This window comes from Prionailurus bengalensis, chromosome D1, assembly GCF_016509475.1.
Source record: "Prionailurus bengalensis isolate Pbe53 chromosome D1, Fcat_Pben_1.1_paternal_pri, whole genome shotgun sequence".
Lineage (NCBI taxonomy): Eukaryota > Metazoa > Chordata > Mammalia > Carnivora > Felidae > Prionailurus > Prionailurus bengalensis.
This window is the reverse complement of record NC_057346.1, coordinates 101,532,263-101,554,709: the sequence shown is the minus strand read 5'-3', so window position 1 is coordinate 101,554,709 and position 22,447 is coordinate 101,532,263. Positions and strand designations below refer to the sequence as shown.

At 36.6% G+C, this 22,447-nt stretch overlaps 1 protein-coding gene across 1 annotated transcript; it reads left to right on the top strand.

Annotated features, from left to right (window-relative positions):
- The first annotated feature begins 11,834 nt into the window (after nt 1-11,834).
- On the top strand, nt 11,835-12,740 carry LOC122482758 (olfactory receptor-like protein OLF2). Its single transcript, XM_043579055.1, has one exon. It carries the CDS (start codon nt 11,835-11,837, stop codon nt 12,738-12,740), a length of 906 nt encoding a protein of 301 aa, XP_043434990.1.
- Nucleotides 12,741-22,447: the final 9,707 nt, after the last annotated feature.

Genomic DNA, 22,447 nt, shown 5'->3' with positions numbered 1-22,447 from the left:
TGTGAACGAAGAAATAGGAATTTCTACACCCCAGAAATGGAATTCCAAAAATAGAATTGACTGACTCAACTAATTTTGGGTTACCTCTCCCTAAATTTGAAGCCAGGTAGATAATACCAATTTCAGAGAGCCAAGTACTTGTCAGTGTGACCCTTTTTAGTGGCCAGTTATGCAAATTCAGAATTTCCTAGACACTTCAGAGAGTGGATATCCAACTTCATTGGTATTCAAGAAAATAAAAATGAATATGTAAATGTAGTATATTCTGATTCGCATATAGAACAGCAAAATATGTAAACAATTGAAATGCCAAGTATTGATGATGATATGGAACAATCGTAGCTCTTACACACTGACAGTAGAAAGCAGAATTGGCATTTTACTTTGCAAAACCGTATGCTTATGTCTGCTCGTGCTGGCCATATAAATGTCTTATGACCTAAAAACTCTATTCCCAGATTTATGCTGTGAAATGAGTGAGTATGTCTGCCCAAGACATGTGTGCAAATATTCCTCATTGCATTATTATCATTAGCATCAAACTGAAAACAACTTAGATCAACACAACAGGACAAGAGTTAACAAAATTTTTTCCTAAAGTGTTAAATGCGGCATATTTTAGGGTTTGCAGGCCATAAATTCTTAGTCACAGTCCCTTAGGATTGTCCGTGTATTGCCAAAACAATCCTCGACCGTATATAAATAGGAAGTGTCTCACGTCCAAACATACTTTGCGCTATAGTTTGACTGTTGCTCTAGAGGAGATAAATTATTTCATGACATGTTAGCACACTGGAAAACGACACAGCAGGAAGTGAACTCACTGCTTCCATGTGCAACAACACGGAGAAATTTCACAAACATACTGCTCCACGAAATGAGCAAGGTAAAAAAAAAAAAAAACAACGTGTAAAAGCTGTGTATACTTTAAGAACTTAAAACTAACCTAGCTTGCTAGACGTCACCTTGCGGTGGTTCTCGGGACGATTTCTACAGACGCTAGTAACGTTCTCCTTTGGAGTGAAGGAAATTTTTGTTTCTGAAAATAACTGCAGTATACATCCTGAGAAAGTTTCTATAAGTAGATTATACTCTAAATATATTTCCCAAACACATAGTGTATTTTCTACCGTATCGTAAGCAACCTCAGGGTTGCTTAACCTAGGTTAACAACCTAGGTTGTTTAACCTAACAGTTCCTTGTACACAGTATGTGTTCTTAATATATCTGTAAAATTGATGTAGTGCAGACATGTCATAGAATATCTTAGTACACATTCTTCACGTTATTAAAAATACTGACTTGCTTGCAGAACAACGCCTTTATCCACCTGCAGGAACTTCTAGTCTTTCCTCCAGCAGCAGGGAAACTCAGTGTACTTTGGTACCATCATCATGCCAGGAACCCTTTGTCATAATACTCAATATGACAGGACGGACAACTATTTTCTGAAGAAGGTGATCTTTTAGGTAGATGGTTGCCTACCTCCTACTGCTTGAGTGTCACCAAGGTGATCCAGAAACACCTAATTATACATAATTTTTTCTCGCTTGCCTATAATTGATGTATAGAATTTCTCCTAAAAAACATTCTTTTTTCAGTTATTTATAACTCTTTCTCTTTTTTTAAGTTTTTATGCTTTATTTTATATTAGAGAGAGAGAGAGAAAATTGAGGGAGGGGCAGAGAGAGAGGGAGGCACAGAATCCGAAGCAGGATCCAGGCTCTGAGATGTCAGCACAGAGCCCGATGTGGGGCTCAAACCCATGAACCGTGAGAACATGACCTGAGCTGAAGTGGGACGCTGAACTGACTGAGCCACCCAGGCGCCCCTGCAACTCTATTCTTTTAAAAACAATTTAACCAGTTGTTTTTAAGTTTATTTATTTTGAGAGAGACAGAGGGAGAGTGAGGGAGAGGCAGAAAGAGAAGGAGAGAGAGAATCTTAAGCAGACTCAACACTGGCAGCACAGAGCCCAACACAGGGCTGGAACTCACCACAGGGGATATCGTGACCTGAGCCAAAATCAAGAGTCAGATGCTTAACCAACTGAGCCACCCAGGTGTCCCTTTATAACTCCATTTTTAAGAAAACCAAGATCCATTAGGGTACCTAAGTTATAATAATAATGTGGCTATACAAGCTCAGATTTAAATCATGGGAAGGAGGAGAGTCAAGGGAAGTCAGTTTACATGGTCTTGAGGAGAAACCCTGTTTTAGAGGCTAAAGTTAGGTCCTGGTTGAACAAAATGGAACCTGTGGGATTTTCACATCCCTCTACACCGGGGAGCATCTGAGGAAACAATTAATTTGAAAAGAATCAGAAGAAAGGACTGAGGACAATTCCACATCCTCTGAATAAGTACCAAGGAAGTAAACAATGGCAGAAAATGTCTTGGGTAACAAAAATGAATCTGTTTCTTAATTTTAACTGGTGGGCAATTAGTAGCAATTAGTTACATGGTTTGAGCCTTGCCTCAACAGTATCTCCCACACGAATACTTTTGTTACCTTAGTACTGGGACCATCACACAAAGAATGACAAAGAATATATGAAAGCATCAAAAATTGTCACTGAGAATCATTTTTCCCAAATTTAAAAGTATACTAATTTCATTGTGGAGAGTTCTAGCTTTATAGAAAGCAAGAAACAAAAACAATACACTAATAAGAGAAAAAAAAAAAGCAGAAGAAATCCTGTGCTCCTGCTAAGTCCCAGATAAAGTTTCTGATTAAACAGGAAAGTACCGGACTACTCAAGAACATAAGCTAGTATATGCCTAACACATCTTAGTCTCTTTCCTCCTCAAGTTTTGCATTTACTGGTTTAGGAGCAGTTAAATGAACGGCATTAAAGCTCAGAAAATACAGCTGATGTGCGTGATTATTATACATTATCTGGAGACATTTATCAACAGTAGATATTCAATGAATGCATAGCAAGCTGTGATATTTAGGTGTCCTGTCTTGATTAGCATGCTGTAAAATGCCACTCAGAACATGGCCACTAAAGAGAGCATCCCCTGCGGCTACCACAGTACACAAATTCAGAGGCCACTGATTTTATTATTATGTATTTACTCTCTGGAATCCTGCAATGCAGCCACCTTCCACATTACTTTCTCATCATACCAATGTCAGCGATGTTCAAGAGTTCAGCTTAATATATATTACAGACCACGCTTCCATCTGGTGACCCTCCTTATATGCTGCCTTCAGCCATCAATCACACAGGCTGGAATCCTGCTGCATTAGAGAACCAACTTAGAGGAACTTGAAGTTGCTTAGAATCCTGGAAATCTGTCATCCCCGGTTTTGTTCATTTCCAAATGAGACTTTAGGGTAAACACACTTGAGCATTCCCTGAGATTAGCCATGAGAATTATTTCTGGAGAGAGATTTATTTCCTGATGCTGTCATCAGGAATCTATCGAGAGCGAGGGTATTGCATCCAGAAAAGCCTAGTATCTGTGAGACTCCAGATGCCCATGTCTGCATCCATATGAGAAGGTTGTTAATAACCAGTTAGAATACATAAGATAGCATATTAAATATATGATATTTTATAGTAGTGAAAGACGTAATATATGAAAAAATGGTCTTTCTTCCCTTAAGTCCATTTTGAAGGATTTCCATATAGAAACACAGCATCTGATGAATTATGGATGCACACTTTCATTTATCTCAAGTTATTTATGATATAAAAAATTGCATATAATATGGAAGGGAAAATTTTCCTTACTTCTCTCCCACGTTCTCTGGTCGGTCTAATAATTAAATCGACACAAAACAGACTAACAGGAGAAAGATGTGTAATTTCATATGCTCAGAGCTCATAGAAATACAAGACTCAGTGACCAAAGCAGGCAGCTTTGATACATTCTACACAAAGGAAAAATACAGCGTGAAGAACTGGAAAGTCAAAGAAGTTTGGGCTTCGGGGAGCAAATTAGTAAGGAAGTGATAAAGGTTTCTTTATACAGCCCTTTCTAATCTGACTTTTTCTGGTGATAAAGATGTCTCTGTCCCTTCTGGTACAGGGAAGGCACTTTTCACCTGGGACATTTAGTCTCTTCTTTCGGGGGGAAAAAGAGAGTCAGTGTGTCCTTCTTGCATCTAAGAAAAATATCACTAGTTCAGTTCTAGACAATAATATGTTGCTGTGGTTTTCTTATTTATATTTAATTTTCCTTTAATTTAATTTAATTTTCCCTCAATTTAATTTAAATTAAATTAAATTTTTTTCATAAAAATAAAAATGTTCCCCTCTGGTAAACAAAATTGTATCGTTTATTGTGGAGACAAATCTTAATTAACTACACATTGTTACCACATAGTGAATCAGGACAGACTTTAGAGATGTAAGTCCTAAGGGCTATCGAACAAAAATGGTATATTCTCTTCTTACTCAGTTTCAGAAAGAAATAACACATTATCAGTCATTTTTGTTCAGGTCGACTTTTCTCCAGTTAAACACAGATCCATATTCTTTTTATGATAAAGACCGGAACTCAGAATAAGGGTTTTATGGTGATGCTGTATGTATTTAATGCATATTTATAAGTTTTAAAAGCAACCCCCATCTGTTAAATATGGCCAAAAAATATTTTTGACTTGAATTCGGATATATACATATATATATATATATATATATATATATATATAAAGAGAGAGAGAGAGAGGAAAAGAGGGAGAGATATTTATATATCTATCTAAATCTATCTATATGTATATATCTATCATCTATCTATCTACATATCTATGTATCATCTCTCTATCATCTATCTATCTCCCTGTGTGGGTGAGAGAGAGTGATAGAAATGACTATAAAAAGGCTATACCTGCCAATCATTAAGTAGCATAGAAAGAATATCCTAGCAGTTTCATACATAAACCACATACCATATTCTTTCTTGCTATTTATCTATTTCATCTGTCTCTGCTCTAGCTTCTGAAAATAAAAGCACTGAATCCACTTATTGAGACGCCATATATACAGCATATATTTGAAGGACCACGTAAGACTCAAAGACACTCTTAATTAATCATTTCCATTGTAGAAGTTAAAACCAGTGAATGTCTTCAATTTTTTAGCTGCGACTGCAAAATGCCTTTGTATGAAAACATTTCAGAATGGAAGTAAAGCCCAAGGAGATTCTCAAGTTTTCAAAGGAGCATTTATAGGATGCTGTGACTTCTCACAAAGTATCATGCTGAAAAAATATCTATGGAGAATTTTGTTTTATTTTTTATAAAGCACTTCAAGGGTTTCCACCTGCATGATCTTTTTCCATTTAACACATACTTTTATGGAGCTCTTACTTATAAGTAGCAGCACAGTAGAAAATATCGTTTGAAATAAATTGTTCAAGAAGAATGGGTTGTCACTGGATTACTAACTAATTTAGAGTATGTAAACCTATAATCAGATTAACCCATCTCTCTCCCTTATGTCAGCTATATATTATAGCATCTAAAGGCTGATTGATCTACGTATTGGCTGTTTTATCAGATCGAGTGGTTTTTAACTAAAGAATAAGACATTTTAATCCCTAAAAATGGAATTACAAAAATAGAATTGACAGATTCAATTAATCGTGGGCCTCCTACGTCTGAATATATGAAATTGAACAACACATTCTGGAAAATATTTTTTAAGGAATCGTGACTCAAATAGAAGCTTGGGCAGATGGCCTATAATGACTATCTTGGCATTTTTACATAAATAGGAAACACCACATTAAAAGGCTTTATATATTCTAGCCTGTCTACTTCAACCCTCATTTTAGTCTCTCTACATCATATCCTTCTCACACATTCCCAAAGACTAAAGGCAAATAGCTGCTTCCAAATGCAGTATTATCAGGGCCAAGGGCAAGTCTTTAAATATGGTGACATAAGAGGCTCAACACCCTGCTTCCCACGGACACACCAAATGCATAGCTACACATGGTACGATTCCTTCTGAAAGAAACCAAGAAACTAGCTAAATGACTCCTGCACATCAGACAATTAGCAAAAACAAATACAATTGTGGATCTTTTGTAAAAATGAAGTGGTACAACACAAATGTACTTTTTTTTCCAAATTTTTATTTAAATTCTAGGTAGGGAACGCATAGTGTAATATCGGCTGCAGGAGTAGAATTGAGTGATTCATCACTTACAGACAACACCCACTGCAAAACACAACAAGTGCCTTCCTTCATACCCACCACCCATTTAGGTCATCCCCCCCCCCCCCACCAACTCCCTCCATCAACCCTTGGTTTGTTCTTTATAGTTAAGAGTATCTTATGGTTTGCTTCCCTCTCTCTCTTTCTCCCTTCCCCTATGTTCATCTGTTTTGTTTCTTAAATTCCACATATGAGTGAAATCATACAGTATTTTGTCTTTCTCTAATGACTTATTTCACTTAGCGTCATACTCTCTAGATCCATTCACATTATTGTAAAAGGCAAGATTTCATTCTTTTTGATGGCTGAGTAATATTACATTGTGTGTGTGTGTGTGTGTGTGTGTGTGTGTGTGTGTTCACCACACCTTCTTTATCCATTCATTAGTTGATGGAGATTTGGGTTCTTTCTATAATTTGCCTATTATTGATGATGCTGCTATAAACATTGGGGTCATATAGCCCTTTGAATCAGTATTTTTGTATCTTTTGGGTAAATACTTAGTAGTGCATTTGCTGGGTCATAGATTATTTTTATTTTTAACTTTTTTGAAGAACTTCCATACTGTTTTCCACAGCAGCTGCACCAGTTTGCATTCCCACCAACAGTGTAAAAGGGATTGCTTTTCTTCACATCCTCACCAACATCTGCTGTTTCCTGTGTTCATTTTAGCCAACCTGACAGGTTCATTTTAGCACCTGACAGGTGCTATCTCCTTGCAGTTTTGATTTGTGTATCCCTGAGGATGAGTAATGTTGAGTATCTTTTCATGTGTCTGTTACTCATCTGGATGTCTTCTTTAGAAAAATGTTGTCTATATGTCTTCTGCCCATTTCTTAACTGATTTATTTATTTTTTTGGGTTCTGAGTTTGGTAAGTTCTTTATAGATTTCAGATACTAATTCCATGTAAACTTTCAGAAAGCAAGAGAAAACTATACAATGTTACATGTCAATTGTATCTCAGTAAAACTAGGAAATCATACCCTCATTGAAATACATAAATGAAAACACACACACACAATACACACATACATATAAACATTTTAATGAGATTATTTTACGTAGGTTTTAATTTTATTTTCTTAGTGGATAATTTTTCCCCTCCTTACTTCATTCCACACATCCATCTCAAGTATGCTACATCTTTTTTTTCTTATTTTCTCATCATGGTCATTCATTAGTGAGTATATGATCATCATTTGCTTTCCATAAAATAGTGTATAATACTATATAATTCATTGCATGTTAAATTTCCCAATTAACTGTAGTCTTTTGCAAATGCTTCTACACCAATACAAAGGGCACCAATGTATTCCTTTTAATGATTTTACAATGTTGTTAATATATTTATTCCCCTATTTGTGAACATCTCTTTGTTTCTAGTTTTGACTACTATTAACTTCATTAAAATAATTACATTTGTAAAAAGTATACACCGCTTGAAAGCTGGTCCCAGAATGACAATTATTTTTTCCATACTGTATTCATCAGAGCAGTCAAAGTCCAGCCCAATTTAATAGGAAGGGGTAAAGATATCATGTGTCCATGATATCAAATGTCAAAGAATTTGAAATCATCTTTAATTAAACATGACTACCATCAATCAGTTGTAGAACCTTGAAAATTCTCATTTTCTCATTTTTTATTAGTTTTTCATATATTCAAATTAAATACATAAGTGTGTGTGAATGAATTTTTCTTATACTTGCAAGTACACACAGAACAAAATGAACTAATCGAAAAGATAGTTGAGGGGCGCCTGGGTGGCTCATTTGGTTGGGTGTCTGACTTCAGCTCAGGTCATGATCTCATGGTTCATGAGTTTGAGTTATGCATCAGGATCTGTGCTTACAGCTCATACCCTGGAGCCTGCTTCAGATTCTGTGTCTCCGCCTCTCTCTGCCCCTCCCCTGCTCATGCTCTATCTCTCAAAAATAAATAAACAATTTTTTTAAAGGAGGGCACTGGTGATGAGCACTGGGTGTTTTATGTAATTGACGAATCACTGGATTCTACTCCTGAAACCAATATTGCATTGTATGTTAACCAACTAGAATTTAAAAGAAAATTTGAAAATAAAAAAAAGAACAAATAGAACCTTGTTTTTTCCTAAACCTTTTTCATGCACACATGTACTTATGATCTATATTAGCTGAAACAGTCCAAAAGAGCCTCTTTATTCCAACTATTTATCACCCACCAGCCTATCCGCTTAAAATACTTAAGAACAAAGTTTCAGTTTGTACAAGTGCTGGTGCTAGGGCTGCAGGATATACACAAATTAGCCAATTGCAGTTGTTATTATGAAAGAGCCTACAAGGTAGTAAAAGATACATATCTGAATAAAATAAAGATAGTACAAGAAAAAGTAGGCTATGTATAGTGGATGTGATGGTCATAAAATACTTTCTAAGTGTATATATGTCATAGACTCTAAGTCTAAAGTTCTTTCTTGCCCAGTAAGAAAGCAGATGCAAGATTAAAATGCAAGAGATGGCCAATGTCTAGAAAAAGACAAGATCTCCGAATAAGCGTCCTTGTCCTGTTTTTATTAGGATCAGCAGGCTTATAAACATGGTGATGGACATGCACAAAGAGACAATGAAACTGTGAACATTAACTCATGGATGTGAAGGAAAGGGGGTCTTGAAGACATTCAGGGTTAGGGGTTTGGGTTAATACAAAACAAAATCCTGGCACTGGCAGCCCGGCAGAAGGTTGTTTACAGCAGATATGAGGCACCACCTCTGTTTATCTTAGCCAGACTAGGGGATGAGACAGATAGAGTGAGTAACTTCAGGGTCAACAAGGCACCTTTTCTTTTGCTAATCAGCTCCACTCTGGGCAGCTTCACCTGCAGGGCAGCAGCAGTCTATAGCCCTATTTACCTGTTTACCTAACTTGGTCCTTCCCTCCTGTGAAAGCAGCTTTCTGCTATACTACTAAGTTGAGGGACGCTTTTGCCCTGACTACCTAATCTTGCTTACCTCATATACCATTGTATTGGGGGCTTTTGCCCCCCCTTCACTATTCTGGAAGCCTTTGACCCCCCCAACTCTATTCTGGAGGCCTTCGCCTCCCTTCTTTATCCTTATTCCCCTAATCTTGTTTACCTAAACTTGGGTGTGAGCATCCTATGGCTTTGTAATTCTTTGTGCCTTTTTAATGCACTGGTTCAAGCCCAGGGAATTCCTAAACTTGTTCCTCACATATTTATTTATTTTGAAGGAGAGAGTGCGAACAGCAGGGGAAGGGCACAGAGAAAGGGAAAGAGAGAGAATCCCAAGCAGGCTCCACACCAGCAGCATGGAGGCCAATATGGGGCTTGAACCCATGAATCATGTAATCATGACCTCAGCCAAAACCAGGAGTCAGACACTTAACTGACTGACACACCCAGACACCCTTAGTCATAAAGTAATTCAAACTTATTAATTTAGTATATTTAATGGAATAGATAGTAACTAACAAAGTAATTAAGTAGGAGGCCTATTTGAGTTTCATTAGAAGTGCGGTCTGATTGGAGGAAGATGGTATAGACTCAAGGTAACAATGAATCATACTATAAAAATCATTTTACCTTCCTAACGATGACCCATTTGGTGCAAGAGCAAAGAATTTAAATTCAGCCTTTGTGGAAATTGTTGCAACATTCACGGGAGAAAATACAGAACTAGATATCTAATTGGATGCTTCTGTATAATATAGAAGCATGAGCACAGAGGCCTGAGATATTTAAATCCCAAATGACACTGAGTAAAAATAAAATACAATCTGTCTGCAGCATTCAGCTATCAGGGGCCAGCACAGAAAGGCTTGCCCATCACAGGTAGTTTCTAAGTCACTAATTTTAAATAATCAACAAAAAAAAGTTTATATTTGGAAAAATGAGGAATCAAATATTTTTAAAAGTATAAATGATTATTTTACTCATTTCCTTTGGTTAATCTGCAATCAAATGGCAAAAAAAAAAGAGGTATTTCTCATTTAAGTAGGGTGAATCCATTCATTTTGAGTAGCAAATAAACAGTTTTACTTATTTGTATCCTAATCAAAATTTATATAGATAGATAGATATGAGATTTTTTACTCACTGTGAAAGAGTATATGCAAACTTAAGATTTTTTTCTACTTTTTTTTTACCAGTAATAGTTGAGATATCACTACACAAATACTAATTTGTGTAAATTGAACCCATATGAACCACATATTATATTTACTGAAATCTAAAAGAAAATCAGTTATCATCCATATTTCAGTTTTCATATATCAGTAGAAAGACAGGTACGTGCATACACACTCACACACACACGGAAGCCTATAAATCGAAGGTATGTTTATTACTCTTGTTTTCCTCTTTATTTTTAACAAACAAGTCAGTTTTAAAATCCAGAGATGGAAATGTGTGTGTTAAATTCTGCTGTATCCACCTGTTTTTAACATCCTTTTTTTATTGGTCAAGATAAATGTCTTTTGGCATGAGACCACTCTTGCATGTAAGTAATATAAATGTGGCAAAGTAGTAATATATAACTAGAGAAAGGTTTATTAAGATATATCTAATGTCTCAGTAAATACTAAAAACAATGTGGGTGGAAATAGTCACAAACATATTGTTCATTATTCTTAAATCAGAGATATGTTCATTGTTTCAAACTTAATAAATCTTAAATAAATCATGGTTTCTTTTCTCTAAATGTTTATTATTTATTTTTAGAGACAGAGAGTGTGCACAGGCTCGTGAGTGGGTGAGGGGCAGAGAGAGAGAGTGAAAGAGAGAAATCCAAGCAATCTCCACTCTCGCCCTATAGAGCCCAACTCTGTGCTCAATCTCAAGACCATGAGATCATGACCTGAGCCAAAATCAAGAGTCCTATGCTCAACCCACTTAGCCACCTAGATGTCCCAAATTATGATTCTTAGAGAATTCAATAAATGTAATCATTTTATGGTCGATTAGGTATTTGGTTATTTTTAATTAAAAAAATATATATACATATATATATATATATATATATATTTATTTATTTATTTATTTTTGAGAGACAGAGTGTGATCAGAGGAAGGACAGAAAAAAGAGGGAGGCACAGAATCCAAAGCAGAATCCAGGATCTGAGCTGTCAACACAAAGCCCGATGTGAGACTCAAACTCACAAACTTTGAGACCATGAACTGAGCCAAAGTCAGGCACTTAACCGACTGAGCCACCCAGGCACCCCAATGAGATATTTATTTTTAAAACACAAGAATTCATATTCCAACTTTGTTTTTAATTGAAGTGTTACTTGTGTATTATATTTGATCTGTAATGACTGACTACTGACATAAAGCAATGAAAGTGCACATAAATCATATATCTTATGGACGATACCTAAATTTACAATCAAACTTTCTCTAAATTCTATACCAAACACTTTAACTTCTGGCAGCAACATAACCATGAAACTTGTCAGGACTACTGTCTCAAGATTAAGACCGTAAAGAACATAATGTGTTGAAATAAATCCTTTGTGATTTAGAGATGGTATTTTTCTGAGTGTTAAACCTTTTTTTTTTTTGAGTGTTTATTTTTTTGAGTGTTAAAACTGAGAGTTAAAACTTTGTTCTACCATTTCTTGATCATTTCTGTAGCATTTTGGAAGAATAAAGAAGAATGGATGGAAAAAAATTGCTCTTCTGTCAATGAATTCCTTCTCCTGGGAATTAGCAATAACCCTGGAATTAAAGTGACCCTATTTATCACATTTTTAGTTGCTTATCTCATCATTCTGGTTGCAATCCTTGGGATGATCATTTTAATCAGAATGGATTCCCAGTTTCACACACCAGTGTATTTCTTCCTCAGCCACCTCTCCTTCTGTTATTCTACAGCAATTGGACCCCAGATGCTGGTAGGCCTCACTGCAAAGAACAAGTCAATTCCCTTCTATGGCTGTGCTCTGCAATTCTGGATCTTCTGCACTTTTGTCGATTCTGAGTGTCTACAGTTGGCAGTGATGGCCTTTGATTGCTACAAGGTCATTAGCAACCCCTTGCTCTACACGGCCAACACATCCAGCAGAGTGTGCTTTCTGCTCATGGCTGGGGTTTACATGATGGGAATTGTGGATGCTTCTGTAAATACAATATTAATATTTCACTTATGTTTCTGTGAGTCAAATGTGATCAACGACTTCTGTGATGTCCCACCTCTCCTTTTGTTATCTTGCTCAGATACCCAAGTTAATGAGTTAGTGATATTCACCATTTTTGGCTTCATTGAGCTGATTACCCTTTCAGGGCTCTTTGCATCTTACTGTTATATCATCCTGGCAGTGATAAAGATCCGCTCTGCTGAGGGGAGTTTCAAAGCTTTCTCCACCTGCGCCTCCCACTTAACTGCTGTTGCAACTTTCCAGGGGACCCTGCTCTTTATGTATTTCCGGCCGAGTTCTTCCTACTCTTCCTACTCTGATCAAGACAAAATGACCTCCTTGTTCTACACCCTTGTGATTCCCATGTTAAATCCTATGATTTACAGCCTCCGGAATGAAGATGTGAACAAAGCTCTGAAAAATAATTAAAAATATACAGTGGTTTCATTGAAAACTTATATGTATGCATTTTTTTTCTCACAATCTTACACTATAAATCATGGAAATCAGAATTGTTTTGCCTATAATCGTGTGATTCAATAAGTATTTATAACATGTACCAATCATGCCAAAATGTGTCATTCCCTAAATACTCCAGGCTTCATTTTATATCTTGAATTTATGTTGGTACTCTTTATTTGTGTGAAATTTTCAGATTCCAAGTTTGCCAAATTTTTGTCTTCAGTCTTTCATTTGTGTATGAATTTAATTTTCTAAATGCTATTGAGTATTTTCTAAGTACCTTTATGTGCTTTGAATTTCATGGTGAATCCAGCAGTTTATTTACTAATAAATCTCATTGCCTAATGGAAGTTACAATTTTAATTAACACTTAGATTATTTAGAAAACTATAATTACCCATAATGTAAAAAAAAAAGAAAGAAAGAAATGCTAAACACTATAAAACCAAAGTACATTTTTCAAATACAGTGAAGGAAATTGTTGTTTGAGATGACTTCAAATCCACTTGTTTATGACAAAATAAAATTGTTTTTGAGAGTAAAGTTGTCTTGATATAAGGATATCAAAAGGATATAAGGATAAAAGGATGAAATAGGTTTTTCAGGATTTTGTTATCTCATATGTTTTTACTGATAATAACTCAGTAGCTCAACTGATGAAGGGCCCCCCTGGGAGCTTATTAATAAACACACATGAAGAATCAACTATGGCAAAGGTGTACTTAGACTCTAAATATTGATTCTTGTGAGGACCACCTAAGAGTGTTCTGTCTGAGCAAGGCTACAATATATATCTCTATGTGTATTGCAGCATTATTTACAATAACCAAGGCATGAAAGCAAGCTGGTGTCCATTAATAACTGAATGGATAAAGAAGGTGTAGTATATATATACAATGAAATATTATTCAGCTGTAAACTAGAATGAGATCTTGCCACCTGCAGTAACATGGACAGACATAGAGGACGTTATGCTAAGTGAGGTCACTCAGACAGGGAAAGACAAATACCATATGATTTCATGTATATGTGGAATCTCAAAAAACAAGTGAATAAACAGGCAACCAAAAGGCAGAAAAGAAACTCATAAATGCAGAGTTTTGTTGTTTGCCAGAGGGGAAGTGGGGCGGGAGAGGTGTGCAAAATTGGTGAAGGGGATTAAGAGGCACACACTTGCAGTTATAAATAAGTCACAGGGAGGAAAAAAATATAGCATAGATGATATAGCCATTCATATTGTAGTAACAGTATCAGCAACAGATGATGACTACACTTAGTGCGAGCACTGAGTAATGCACAGAGTAGTCACATGACTATGCTGCACACCTGAGCCTGATATAACATTGCACATCAACTATACTCAATAGTAAATTTTTTTTAAAAATTAAATTTAATTACAATAATATCTCTCCAGTGACCTCGAGTCAATAAGCTCCTGCCTGGTAACGGTGACTCTTCCACTGGCGGTGGCAAAAGCCAATAGCCAGGTAGCAGCAGCTTGTGAAGAAGATCATCCTGCCCATGATGCTCATGATGAGTGATTCTGTCATTCCCTAGCAACGTGCTCTAGCAACAGGGGACTGTTACTTTTGCACTGGCAACCGGACGTCAGCTCAGGATTGGCTGAACCGTCTCTCCTGAGCACCAGCTCCCCTAAAGGTGCACTTCGACTAAATTTGAACTCCATTCCTTTCATCTCTCCCTGCCTGGAGCACTAGTGTGATTAATCTATCATTCACTGGAGTATATTATCCTTTATTGGCTTATTTGGAGACATTATCGTGTATGCTATTGCCTAGTGAAACTCCCACCGTGAACCTACGTTAAATACATTGCTGGCAAAGACAAACCAGTCTCTGAGCATTAATTTGCTTCCCAAAGCGAAACAGAAGTTGAAAAGTAATTCTTGCAAATTCAGACAATTAGTCTGGGATCTAAAAGATAAGTAGGAATTCGTTGAGAGATGCACTAGGTAGAGAAAGCATTCTATGCAGATAGATCAGCAACTAGAGGGTCCCCAGCGGGACAGGACCACGTCATTTCTGTGGAATTTAAAGAAAACCAGTATGGCTGGGCTGTAGTGCTACCATTCACAACTCAGTCACTTCCTCCAGGGGCTTTTCTTCCCTCTAGCACTCGCTAAGCTTGGGTCCCACACCACCCTGAGCCTGGGAACTTTGTTGAATCTACTCTGTTTCCTAAATCGTTACCTTCAAGGTGGGGTAATGAATACTCAGAGTTTAAGGACTGGGTATTTTCATCTCCTTACTCAAGCCCCGCTATAGCATCTGGGTAAAGAAAAAATGAAAAAAAAGATGCAAAAAGTTAATTGTTATTGAATGTTTATTCATAGGAAGTAAAAGAAAAAATCGCTGAGGTCAAGTATGTGCCTTAAGTACGTTTTTGTATCATATACGTTAAGTACGTAAAGTAGTTGTGGATGATAAACGTAAGGGAAGCTTAAAGGCATATAAGTTACTTGGGAAAATAATTAAACCAAAGAACTCTTATCTGGGCGTTCACAAGGTATTTGACAACTTAATTTGGTTCTGCTCCAGTATGTGCATGATCACATTGAGACAGGGAATTGGAAGGAACCCTGTGAGAGAAAAAGCTGCTTCTTTTCCGGCTTCCATTCTTGCGAGCACCTGAACCCCACCCCATCTACACATGCCTTGTAATGTAAATAACATATGTCCTCCTTGTAAGGGACAAAGATATAATGATATCTTTGGAGGCTTCCAGCATAGTAGATTATATCTAAGGAAAGACTGAGCAGAGCCATCATATGCCTACTCCAGGCCACTGGAGTTCTCTTGAGACCAAGACCCCTGGTTTCAGGGAATGAGTGATTTCTGAAAAAAACCTGGACCCTATCCTTGTTCTTACCAGCTTCTGGATGCCTGAGAAGACACGTGCAGCAGACCACAACCGCCAATAAAAAACCCCAGACCCCAAGCGAAGATGAGACTCCCTCTTTTCCTTTCCAAGTGCCCTGGGTGTTCCATCGGTATCTATATATATCTTCAATAAACTCTGCTTTCACTTCCTGCTGGCTCAGGTTTGACTGCTTTTCTATGTAAAGCCAAGGACCCTCTTAGCTGATCTCCTGGGACTCCCTTCTGGTTCTGGATGTGACCTGCCTATACCAAAATCACTGAAGTATCACGTTTAGTAAGCAGGGACAAGGGCATGCACTTGAAGGACCAGACGAGAATCAGGGCACTCTTAAATGTCTGCTACAATTACATAAACTAAAAGTCACTCAATGGCTAGGACTACCTAGGTGCCATTGTAGAAGGCTTTGGTGAAAACACTTCAGATTTCCAGTAAAAACCAAGTAGGACAACGAGGCTCCTCTTTTGTCCAGGGTGATATTCTTTCTGACATTCTGAGACATGGTACAGGAAGGGATAGAGGTAGAAAAATACATAACTAAATAAAACAAGGGGGGGGGGATGCTTCCTTTAGTCAAAATATCTCCTCAATTAGACAATGCTATTCAGACATTTTACCTATCAGGTAGGTTCTTTCATGAAGTACAGCATGGCAGGAGTGTAATTTAATCAGAACAAAGCCCAGACACAGATGGGTGTCAATCTTAGAAGCACACAGATGCCATCTACCAACACATTGCCCCTTCATAAGACAACTGTAATGTATTTAAACTCGGATTTGATCTACATATTGGCTCCTATAAGCCAATCTAAGTCTGATGTGTGAACTAAAAAGAAGGAGATGTAGGGCACCTGAGTGGCTCAGTCGGTTAAGACTCTGACTTCGGCTCAGGTCATTATCTCACAGTTTGTGAGTCTGAGCCCCTCATCGGGTTCTCTGCTGTCGGTGCAGAGCCCCGTTCAGATCCTCTGTGTCCCTCTCTCTCTGCTGCTTCCCTGCGTATACTCTCTTTCTCAAAAATAAAATAAACATTAAAAAAAGAAGCAAACGTTAAGTCCATTAAATGAGACACTGTAAGCTCAATGAACGAGTGTGTAAAAATAGAATCAACTGATCTATAAAATTTGCAAAATCCCTGTGCCTAAATCTGTGAGAGTGGGAGACGTGTAACTGCTTCACGGGAACTGGGGAATTCAAGAGTGAATGAGGGCTAATGGGCTGCCAAAGATTTCTGTCTTGATTGTCCAGAGAAAATCAGAGAAAGTTAGCATCAAAATATTTTATGTTAACTTCTGTAATCCAATCCTCACCATTTCCTTTACCATCTATATCTGTAACTCACATACTTCTCAGAGCATACCCACCACCTGTTGGCAGGAAATGTAACTGTCCCAGTAAGACATTATCAATGTCTGCATGTGATGAGCCAATAACATATGTCCATTCCTTCATCTCAGTTCCTTATTTCTGCACAGGCACTGGCATCTTTAAACATAAGCAGATTAATGTGTATGTGTAATTACACAAGCAATTATTTCTATATTGTGAAAAGCTTGGCAAAATTTGCTAAATGCTGTACTGCTTCTCACTACTTTGCTAAGTGCCTTTAGAGGCAGCAAATTTAACCTAGTTTGATATCCTCCCTAGAAAAATGCTATGAACCAGAGAAGCAGCAACAACGTTGGGTCTGACTCTATTCCCAACTCACTATAATTGTGACCTTTAACAAATCACGTTTCCTCATCAGATCTCAGCACCACCTTGTCAAAAGAGGAGTTTCAACTGGATAATTTTTATTGTGTGTTCCAGGTGCCACATTCTCCATCTATATTGATTTGATTCTATCAATGAATAATGCACAAGCCTACTTCTATCTGTGGGAAGATTAAAACAAGAATAACAGACAGGTGGCAATATATTCATACCAAAGGACTACATTACATCACTAGGTCAATTTGACCCAAAATAAGGACAGATAGCATGAGTTACAGAAACCCCAATACCATTAAGCTGGACTCATTTAACTTTCCTTCTGTTCTGGCATTTTGACTTTAAGAGACACTTAATAATAGCAGATGCCCAACTTTATTAGTCATCACAAACCACATATTCTACCTAATGGCTAATATTAAAATGACAGACAACATTAAGTGTTGGTGAGGATGTGGAACAGCCAGACGACTCACACTCTGAAAGTGTGATAGTGGAAATATGGATTGGCATGCTTCTTTAGAAAACCATATGATGATATTTATTAAATCTAAATTTTATACAGATGTGTGTGCACACATTTCCAAATCCTGGTCTTATATGCCTGGTCTTATAATGTCCCAAAGGGAGTACAAAAATGTTCAAAAAACATTTTGTGTATTGGTAAAAAGAAAACAACTCAATTGCCTATCAACATGAAAGTAGATAAACAATGGTATTTCTGTACAAAGAATACTATTCAATAATGGGAATAAACATACTGCAACTGAGGAAATATCATGAATGGATTGCCCAAGTATGTTGTTCAATGAAGCAACACATATTGTAAGCATCGGCATAAGTGTGATTCAAAAATATACTAACCTGATATATCGTGATAAAAGTCAAGAAAATATTTACTCCTTGGGCTAAGTGAATAAAAACTTAGGAGGGAGCATGTAGAAGTCTTTGTTGATTCTGGTTTTGTTCCCAATCTTGGTCTGGGTCCTGGTTGTACAGGTGTTTATTGTTGTTGTTTTTGTTGTTTTAATTCATCTAACAGTATGTTTATTATTTAAGCATTCTCCATATGTATATTCCACATCAAAAAGACTTTCCAGGGGTGCCTGGGTGGTTCCATCTGTTAAGCATCTGACTTCAGCTCAGGTCATGATCTCACACTCTGTGAGTTCAAGCCCTGCGTAGGGCTCTGCACTGACAGCTCAGGTCAGAGCCTAGAGCCTGCTTCCAATTCTGTGTCTCCTTCTCTCTGCTCCTCTCCTACTCTCTCTCTCTCAAAAATAAATAAACATTTAAAAAATTTACAAAAAAAAAAAGACTTTCCAAAAGCAAGGCCTATTCACCTTTAGATTATAAGAAATTGCAGAATGTTATTATAAAGTTTTATCCCTAGAAATGCTTTATACACAATAAATCTGGTCTATTTTTAAAAATGAATGGAAAAACTCTCAGAAGATATTTCAGTAAATAATTATCTATTTTGTTGTTGAAAAAAAGCAAAGATGTCTTATTCAATCCATAAGCACTCCGAATCCTGTTTAAAGCAACAAAGGGACTTAGTGAACCTGGTTTTCCCTGTCGCCATTATCATGCATAAAACTTTTTCATAGTGACCCATGACTCAGGGCCATTCAACTTTTTTCTTTTTTATCTTATCTTATCTTATCTCATTTACACTTATTTACTTATTTTGAGAGAGAGAGAGAGAGAGAGAGAATCCCAAGCAGGCTCCATATTGCCATTGCAGAGCCCAAAACAGGACTCAAGACCAGGAACCTTGAGATCATGACCTGAGCTGAAGTCGCACACTTAACCAACTGAGCCTCCCAAGCCCCCAGGGCCATACAACTATTTTCTAAAGACAGGACTTTTTAAGTAGACAGCTGCCTTTATAGGATTATATATAGAAGCTCAGTGGGATCAGGGAAGTCATGTAGACACAGATTTTTTTTCCCATTTGCTTGTGTCTCATGTCTTAAATTCCAACTGCCAATTTTTCGTGATGTGAGAAAGCCAACTTCAATTAAAAACAAATCCCTTTAGGATGGTAATCATCCAATTTGTAATAATAATGTAATCACTAAGGCTCAGATTTTAATGGAAAACTTTGGAAGGAAGTTAGACTAACTGGTCCACGGGGGCAGTCAAGTTGAAGAAGGTAAATTTAGGTTCTATCTACACTGAGTGCAACCTGAAGAAATTTGTTTTCCCTGGAGACAGAGAAGCATCTGATGAGAAAATGAGTTTGGAAAAAAAAAAAAGTTCTCGGGTAACACCAATTGTTAATTGAACACACAGATTTGGCATTCACTGGATTTTTTTAAAGAAAGAAATTAACTGCAATAAGGCAAAATATAGAGCAAGAATACATTATTTAAGTTATAACCAAAAGTATTCTTTAACAACACATAAGCATCTGTACTGATCAGCATCCTGCAATAATTCATCTATTATAAAATGTCACTCAGGACAGGGCCAATACAGAGTGTTCCGCAAGATTGCCTGTTTGCACAACCTCAGGAGAATCATTTTATTTATTTTCTTGGCTCCTTAGATTTGTGAAATGCAGTGTTTATTTGACACATTTATATATTGGAGTTATTACCACCATAGCATTAATAACACCTGCATCCCATCATGTAATTATTTTTTTTGTAGTGAGAACATTTAAAATCTACTCTCATAGCAACTTCGAAGTATCTAATACAATATTGTAACTATAATCACAATGTTGTTCATTAGATCTTCAGAATGTATTCATCTTATAACTTCAAGTCCGTACTCTTTGACCAACATCTCCCAATTCCCACACCCCCATTGCCCCTGGTAAATATCATTCTACACTCTACAAGTCTCTGTGAGTTTGGCTTTTTTAGATTAGACTCATAAATCATACCATACAGTGTCTGTCTTTTTCTGTCTCACCTAGCATAATGCCTTGAAGTTCATTACCCTGTAGTCAAAAAACTATTAAAGGCAAGTTCTTTGAGTTCTTTGAGTCTTAAAAATATAATGTTTATGAAATTCCAGAACGTTACTGATTATTTCTGGATCCCACTTTCAGTGTAAATATAATGAGGTTGTTAAAGACAGCTCAGGAAACACAAGATAATGTTAGAAATATATGATGATATATATGGATAAGGTAAATAATATATGAAAACCACAAATAATTTGGTAAGATCTCCATACCTTTTCCATTACAAATTGAGTGCTAAAAAAAGTACATTTCTAGAAGAGAGAGTTGAGATGTTTTATAGGGCAGGATAATGGGAACATAGGTTTTAACTCCCTGTCCCAGCGAAGAAGTCCAAAGAACATTCAGGGACCAACATGGTTGACCAAGATACAGGAAGGTGGAGCATTACATTTGTATCTGTACCAGTGGGATTTGGGTAGGCACAAATTTCTCATCTCCATTTCTCTCAATTCTCAAAGTACTGCCATGAATAATGGCACACAAAACTTATTTTTCAATAAACAGAAGTTGGCTTTGTTTCAAACGCATTATCCCAACACATTTTTTAAATAAAAAATCATCTTTGTACAGGTGAGTTATGTACGTAGAAAGGTTGTTTATTACTCCTCTTTGTTGAGCATCCACTAGCCTAACAAGAGGAAAATATTCAATACCCCACATTTACTGGCTCATTACTCATGCATATCCTATGCTAAAGGTTGTAGGAATGTGAAAAGACGTATGTATAAATCGATAAAGCACATAACTTGATGAAGAATGTACTAGGTGTAGTAGATGTTATACAGTTGAAATAGGGAAGAATCCGGCTCTGAAAGCAGGAAGCTAATCCACCATGGGAAAAGTACACTCCCTGTAAAAGGAGATAAAGTAGCATCCTTATCATCAGAGAGAGGGAATTTAGGGCCATAAAGGCTACACAAAAAAAAAACAAAAACAAAAACAAAAAACAAAAAACAAAAAACAAAACCTTGTTAATTCCATACTAATTTACTATCCCAAGGTCAAACCTCTTTGTCTTGTCAATTCTTCACGAATTTACCACTTCCTTGTCTAAAAGGTATAAAAGCTGCTTGATTTGGTCACGTCTTTGAGTGTCATTATTTTTTATGGGGCTTCCATATGCAGGAAGTTAAGTGTGTTTTCCTCCTGCTAACCTGTCTTATGTCAATTTAATTATTAGACCACTGAAAGAACCTAGAAGGCAAAGGTTTTCCACCTGTACACAGTCAAAAAATCACTGAAATGGGGGTTGTTGGCGTGTACTTATGAGAAAGGAACCAAACAATGACTAATGAAAAAAACAATATACAGGATTATCATGTTTCTAAATGGAAGGTAAAGGGGATGTTTCAGAAATGGAAGAAACAGAGCAAACAATGAAAAGGAACTGAAAATAATATTAAGTAGAAAATCTATTTGAATTTAATTGACATCAGTTTCACTGAAGGAGGGTGTAGATTCATAGTAACCATAAGCATAGACTTAGAATAAATTCTGGTAAACTTCTGGCATTGATCAATTTGTTAGGGAGTGAAGAATTGAAAGTTCAGCCTTTGATGCAGCATTCATTGGGGGGAGGGGGGGGGAAGGAAATACAGAAGCAGAAGCCTAATTAGTCACACTCACATAACCCAGAAGAGCAAAGGCAGAGTCTTTAGAGATTAAAGCCACAACAGTCACAAGGTAGAAATAAAATGCCATCTATTTATTGTTCATGTACCAGAAATAAGAACAGAAAGACGCTCATTTCAGGTAGGTTTCTAAATAACCAAATTTTTAAAAAATATATACAGACTGGAAAACACCTTACTTTTTTTTTTGGAAAAATTGAGAATCAAGTATTAAGGAATTTATAAATGAATCATTTTATATCTGCTTAAATCAGTTAAATAAATTCTGCAACCTAACATGTAAACAATGATATTTCTTTATTAGACCTATGTGGATTTGGCCTCATTTGTCATTTGTATAAGGGTGGTAAAGCTTTTCCTTATTTATATTTTCTTCTAGGTCAATAAGTATACCACCACTTTCTATCTCTGTGTAAGTGATACTGTACATTTAAATGGCACATTTGCTCTAGTTT